Source organism: Ambystoma mexicanum, chromosome 6p (genome assembly GCF_040938575.1).
Source record: "Ambystoma mexicanum isolate Mex_15411 chromosome 6p, UKY_AmexF1_1, whole genome shotgun sequence".
NCBI lineage: Eukaryota > Metazoa > Chordata > Amphibia > Caudata > Ambystomatidae > Ambystoma > Ambystoma mexicanum.
The window spans coordinates 1,455,500,199-1,455,507,566 of NC_090935.1; the positions used below are offsets into that span (position 1 = coordinate 1,455,500,199).

The 7,368-nt window shown below is 40.9% G+C and overlaps 1 protein-coding gene across 2 annotated transcripts in view; it reads left to right on the forward strand.

The window, feature by feature from the left end:
- LOC138510519 (zinc finger protein 436-like) overlaps positions 1 to 7,101 on the forward strand; it is a 73,931-nt gene extending 66,830 nt beyond the window's left edge. The window contains exon 7 of one of the 2 annotated variants that reach the window (XM_069626231.1): positions 1,027 to 7,098. In XM_069626231.1, coding sequence (XP_069482332.1) covers positions 1,027 to 1,862 — 836 coding nt within the window. In that variant the 3' untranslated portion in view covers positions 1,863 to 7,098. Of the gene's footprint in view, positions 1 to 1,026 lie in introns of both variants that reach the window. The other variant, XM_069626232.1, reaches the window with a different exon arrangement.
- The last annotated feature ends 267 nt before the right edge of the window (positions 7,102 to 7,368 follow it).

The following is a 7,368-nucleotide window of genomic DNA, read 5'->3' on the forward strand; positions in this document are numbered from 1 at the left end:
TGTTTGCCTTCTTTTGTTCTGCCACCTACGAGTCACTTGTCCCCCAGTACCTTTATCTGAGATTTGAGACTCTCTATCCCCAGATAGGGTTGAACTTCTAAACTTTAGACCTACACAAAGTTATTTAACTTTTCAGTATTGCTATTTAGTAAATGTTGATGATCAATGATTTGCTAATCTAAAGCTACTCTTGATACTTACCGGTTTCTCATCTAATGATCTACTATTGAATGGAGTATTGTTTCTACAGCAGATGTTCTACTGTGTGTATATATATATGTGAAACTTTCCTTACTTACCTGAATTGCATTTTGAGTTTAACATTGCCACAGTGCATATAATAAATAACACTATTATTATGTAACTACAGTGTGTAATTGTTTCCTTGATTATAAGTGTACACAAAGGTCTTTGTAGTCAACTACAGCCCTCCTCCCTCCTAGACTAAGCCTGGCTGCTCGACCATAGCTACTAAACCTTTTGGGTAGTTCAGGCCAAACCTATGCATTGGAGCCCTGTACATCTAAGAGTGAGTCGTCTACATTCCTACCACAGGTGGACTTTAGTAAAACTCCCTACAGGTATTCTCCCATCCTCTCCTTGTGACCCCTGCTGTCTGGGTGTCTGGGCCTCTGGATGGTCAACAGATGAAGCCTTGGGTGGCAGACTGTTCAGCGTAGGAAGCATTTTATTTTTATAGGTTTCTTTCCTGTTGTCTGGACAACTTTCTAATTTTTTATTATGTATGTTGTACAACCTCCTTGTGTTTATACGTTTTAATAAACTGTGTGAGAACTGTAAATTCTGCTCTCTGGGTGCTCTTTCTTCCTCTTGGTGACAAATAGTTTTTAGAATTGGGGAAAATGTGAAAACCTTTGTGAATAACATGGATTGCTCATCACAAAAGCTGTATAGAGCTAGAAAAGCACATCTAAAATGTGTGTATTCCTAATACTAGTTTTTCTAGTTATTTGTGTATTTTAATACCATAGTGTACTGATTACATTTTTTATTTCTTTACACAAGGTGTCCAGTCATCAGTAAAGCCAGCTGAACAACAGCAATTAAATAGCTGGGGAAAAGGATACAACAATTGTGAACGTTTCCCTGAGGGCAGCAGCAATTTGGAGATTGGCAACCATCACATAAACTACCCAGAAGCAAATGAATATTCTGGCTCTGAATATGGCAGTAGTTTTATCCAGAGACCAAACTTTGTTATGCACCAATTATCCCCCACAAAACCAATATCGCATACCTGGACTGCAAGTGCCAAAGATTTAAGTGAAGCATCAGCCGGGAGTTCACATCCGCAAATGCACACTGGTTTAAAATTGTCTAAATGTAGTCAGTGTGGACAGTTTTTCAGCCAGTCAGAAAATGAGATCTCCCAACAGCAGCCAACCAATGGATTGTCACTAAATACATGCAATGGATGCAAGAAGTCATCCACACAGTCCAAACCCATGAATAAACAAATGGGTGGGAGGCCATATGTGTGTAGTGAATGTGGGAAGGGTTTTAGGCAGTCCCAGTCCCTGAGCAACCACAAACGCCTGCATACTGGAGAGAAACCCTATAGTTGCAGCGACTGTGGGAAGAGTTTCAGACAGTTGCAAACCCTAACCACACACCAGCGAACACACACTGGAGAGAAGCCATTCACTTGCAAACTGTGTGGGAAATGTTTCAGTGATGTTGCAAATCTAATTCGGCACCAGCGAATACACACTGGCGAGAGACCTTTCCAGTGTAATGAATGTTCAAAGCGATTCAATCGACGAGGACATCTTATCAGACACAAAAGAACACACATGGGAAAGAGGAGACTAGCAAATACTCCACTCACTAGTCTGGGATGAGCACCTGCTCTTGATGAGACTCCTTGTGAAATGCTTTGCCATATCTCAGCAAGGCACAGACCGTGGAAATCGGCACTGGCTTTGAAATGGGATTGATTTAACAGTGGCCGGACCTTCTGAAAAATTCTGATAGTTCTAATTGAACAGTCAAAATCCGGCACAGACAAATTTAGCCATTACCTAATAACGTGTGAACATTTGTAACCCAGTGTGCACACAAGATGATTGTTAATGGCCTAACCAAAGCAGCGAGAGAAATAATTCCAAAAGTCACAAGACAAATTCCGAAAGATGTCCACCGGAAAACTGCACATGGATTAGATACAGAGTTCTTAATTTGCATTGATGAACGTTATTGAAGCATTCCCAAACGTGGACGTTAAGTTCTTTGTTGTAACTCTGCATAGCTGGGGCTGGAATTCTTACACCTGCATAAAAAAAAAAGGTTGAATGATGAAAAGAAAACGAACACTGTGAATCTGGGACATGATCTTATCCCCACACTGTGCACCCCACTGCACAAGACCATTTACAGATTGCCGGAATTTGAACCTGGCCCCTTTGTAGTATGAAGAAGCTACGAGCTTGAGAAACAAAATGTGCACTGGATTGCCACTCCAGCTTACATGATTGTTCGCTGCAAACATTTTCTTGAGCATTGTTGTATGCAATTAAACTATTTCCGATATTCAGTATAAAATAGCGTTTTGGGATCCTATCAGAAAAATGTGTTAATTCCCTCGTCATTTCAAATATTTGTTATACGTACTTTATTTTGTCCCTATTACTTGATACTTTCAATAAGTATTTTTCTTATGTCATGTCCTGTTCAGAGTGGATTTTATACTTGCATTGCTTTCCCTATTAACGTTCAACATGTCTAATAATGTATCACTGGCTAATTGCTTGTTCTGTCACTTTAATATTTTTTTTTATGTATGTTTTACTTTTGCTGGGTATCCTGTTGGTTATTACTTTATCATTTTCTGCGTATAATTAGTGTTTTTGAAAATCTCCAAGTAAATATTAAACTGAAAAGAAAAAACAGCATTCTCTACCAATAGGGAGACTTCATAGGCTTACAGTCGTAACACCCGCTTGAGCTTCCTGCACCACCTAAATGATCCCCAACTCCATCACCGGGGACCGCCATATCTGGAGACATCTATGAATACCTAGTTTTATTTATTGTGCGCAAGTACATGACCCAGTCCACATCATAAAGCACATCAAAGTGGAATAAGAAAAGGACACTAAAATACAATTATAACAAGTATAAATAAAACATTACATAAACATCAAGTCATTGCATCACATTTCTAATTTTATCATTAGAAATAAAAACTTTAGAAAACGAACTACCGATGAAATCTGTGTACCATTCAGAATTCTTATCCAGAAGGCGGGCTCTGAAATCTCACTGGACTATTTATTCATTTGGAAAGATATCCACACTTCTCCAGACATGAAATCAGCAGATGATCCAAGGTTTCAAGTTGGTCAAGGCCACACAGACATGTCATATTCTTTTTAATATTTTTATCTAATTCCAGGTGAGGGCCTACAACTTCCAAGTAAAGGAAAAGGTTAAAATGCACTCTCATTAATTGTCTCTTCCAAAGGGGATGTGGAAATTTAAGCACCTTGAGGAAGGTTCTCCCTTTTATTCCCTGCAATCTTCATGCCCCTGTGGTAGCTGCACTTGTTCTTAGTACAGCGGATTACTGTAATTCACTGTATCTTGGGCACCACGTCATTTGATAAATCGTAACCAGTTACCCCCAGAATGCGGCGGCCAGAGCAATCCTGCACCCCCCCCTCCACGAGCACATATGTCACTGTTTTTGAGACAGCTACACTGGCTTCTGATTGAGAAACAGATTTTATTTAAATCAATGGGCCTGGTACATCGAGCCTTCTACAAGTTAGGAGCTGAGTACCTTCAGGAAAGATGTGTTCACTATGTTCCCTCTCGTCCCCTCCGCTCTCAGACTGCTCTCTTGCTATCAGTACCTCTTGCTCGACGGTCACAAATTGGTGGCCGTGCCTTTTCTATAGTAGCCGCAACTTCGTGGAATCAGCTGCCCTAGGCTCTCCGAGCTACTTACAACCATCTGGCCTTTCGACGTTCTTTGAAGACCCTCCTTTTCTAGGCTGTCTCTTTGCAATTACTTCCTAAACTCGCCTTTGGGCATATGTGCGCTGTATAACTACATATAACATAACGTTACTGTCCCAATCTCTTTTCCTCAATAATAAAATATGTTTACCTGGCGAACTCTGATTTGGTGTTATTCCAGTCTTCCTGCCAGAGTTTCTGTTTTAACATGCTGGGATTGGTATGCGTGTGCTCCATAGATATGCCCAAATAGAACAACACACCTTGACACTTCTTCAACCAGGAATTCAGAACTACCAACGACTGATCCATAGTCGTATGATTGAGCTCTATAAAGAGGACATTTTCAGGCATAGCAATCATTTTGGCATAAAGTGACAGTAGTTTCCATTGCAACTGGGCTTGGATTGCCAACAGGCCCAATTCCCATTTTATCACTGTAAACCGCACACACTGGCTGTCTTGTGCTGTCCCCATTTACTGTTTTGACAACCATCCCTTCCCATCAGCCAGTTAAAAGCATCAACTATTAAATGATGGCTTTGTAACGGTTTGTAAAGCATCCAGCAGTGGGACTACTCGAGACATAAATAAACCCTTGGTACAGTATTTCTTAGAAAAGTATATTTCATTTTCAATACATAAATATATTCTAAAGCCTCCATTGTTCTCTCTCCCCCAAGTCTTACACAACACGCACAATAGGCCCTACTGATGGCTTCAGCAATAGCAACCCCAGGAGCAATGGGAAATCTGGCAGGAGAGGCTCCTCTCCGCAGGTACACTGTATATATATATATATATATATATATATATATCAAAAATGAAGAATAATGTGCCAATTTGTAATGCAGAGCAGCACTTTCAGGCACTGGTAAGTAGGGACCGGGGGAGGTTGTATACCAGGTAAGACGAGGAAGATGCACATGGCAATCACTCACAATATGAGCACACAGGCTTAATTCCTAATTACACATACTGGGAAATAGCAATGTATAATTTGTACACTTTTGGTGGAAACCCTCCTATCATAAACAACTGCTTAATGTGATGAATCCTGTTGAATCACCACTGAACACCAGCCTAAAATCTCCCATGTGGCCAGGGAAAGGCAGTTGCTACCTGATCCTAACCCTTTGGGTGGTATCATGAGGGAGGATCACATGGTAGAAGACGCTTGTTGTGGTAAACTTGTGATTCCCTTGGGAGAGACACAGTGTTCGTCTTATGAGGATGATGATCCTATAATTCCCAAATGTCTAATGGCATGCTGTCACTGTATACGACACTCCCATGAGAAAATCCAGAGATCATTCTATGAAAAGTCACCTAAACAGAATCATCTTTGTACCTTGGGAATTCATGAATCAAATGTGACATCCTCTAATTATCATGATTCTGTCTTGGGTAGAAATTTTAACCCCAATTTCAAAGCACATATTATTAATATAACGCTTCCTAGCTCTGATAATTTTCTGTTCGCAAATCAACTTGAACTAACTAAATAGACATGGAGAACTTAAAAACCACTATGAACTTTAAGATCCATAATGCCTACGGTACTACGAGGAAGAAGAGGAACAAAGAGTTGATGATGATCGATGATGCTACTAAGAAGACTGTGTGGTCTACTTGTTTCATTATAAATCACCTAAGCGGAAAATTTAAATGTGGGAATCATCCACATGTGAAGGAGGGAGTAGCAGATGCAGAAGCAGTCAGGAGAACAACCTATGAAGTCCGGAAAGCTACCGAAGGACGGAAAGCAGTGGAAATTGAAGCAGGAGTGAAAGAGCAAGTAGAAGCCGATGTGGCAAAAGAAGGGGTGCAGTTTTGCAGAGTATTCGCAGCAGGAAGCAGAATTGTAGCAGACGGCAGCGGGCCATGAAGCCCAGCTGTGCGGGTGACTTACTCCTGACCCGACCTGAGTCCCTCAGGAGTGCGGGAGGACCTGAAGACACGACATAGCCTGTGTATCTCCAGAAAAGGGCCGTGCAGGCTGCGGCAGTCACAGGAGAGCTATCAGCGGTATTGCCAGAGGGTTTATTACTGCAGAGGGTTTGAAACAGCATCCAAGAGTGACGCAGAGATTCTGAAGGAAGCCTGTGAGTTGGCCTAAAGAGAGAGGTAACCCTGGGGTGCTCAGAGCTTGGCTTGGGGAAATCTGTAACCCACATTGTCAAGAGCCTATAAAGAAGGGCTAAGAGGGCAACACAGGCGCAGTTCTCCTTCCATGACATATCAGCTTGCGGAAATCTGTAACCCACATTGCCAACAGTCATGAGACCATAAAGACAGGCAAGCATTGTGTAACCCTCCTCACATGGGATATTGGTGTGGAGAACCTTGGAACAAATGTTGTCACTAGCAGAAGAGAGCATTTATAGTTGTAGGAGTTTTTCTTCCTGGCAGGCGAGTAAACCAGGAAAGGAACCAGTTGTAGTTAGTCCTGGCATGCAAGTGGACCAGGTAAGAAACAGTTGCTTTAAAGAAATGTGATTATGGTAAAAGAAAGTGTTGTGGAAAGAAACTATTCACTTTATCATCCTGACAAATGGTTATATAACAAAAGACATTTGTTATGCTGTCCTGGCAGAAGTATTTCACCAGAAGAAGAATTGTGAAAGAAACAGTTGCTTTGGTTTTGAACAAGTGTTTTGTGAAAGAGACATTTACTTTACCAAGTTGAAGGACGTATCTGATGGAAAGACATTTTTTATTGAACTGAATGGAACTCTGTTGGGTCAGAACTTTTTCAAAAGACTTCCTGAATTGATTCAGGAGAAGGGAACTAATTTTTGGTCACAAGGAGTACTTTGGGAGAATTATAAGTTTGAACTTTTGCACAGTTTTGTAGAACTGAAATTAGATACATTTACCATATGCACTTTGGTTGTATGTGTTATTGTCAGATACATTTGGACACAAGATCATCTTTCTTTAGTTTAAGTTTGCTAGCTAGGAACATTCTCGTTAGGATAGGGACAGATAGGCGTTTATCTCACACCTCTTTAGTTTGAATAAATAAGGCAAACTTTGAGAAAACTACTACTTTATGTGTGTCTCATTTCTGACCCCTCACATAACACAATCGCTAGGCCAAAGGAGTCCACCCTATTACAAGTAAAATGTATAGTGCAAATGGATGTCGCATGCATGGATACATGACTAACTATGAATATCTTTCTTACATATACACGTTTTTGTCAGTCTCCTGAACCCTTTTGTGGTTCTGTTCCACACTGACATCCATTGGTAAATTATTCCAGCTTCTGGACCCTATTACTGCCTCTGCCATAGTCTGGGCCAAATACATTTTTTGTCTGAAAGGTGGGATGGGCAGCAAGTTGAGGTTAGCCAATCGCAAGGTCCTTCTTGGCTAGTGTC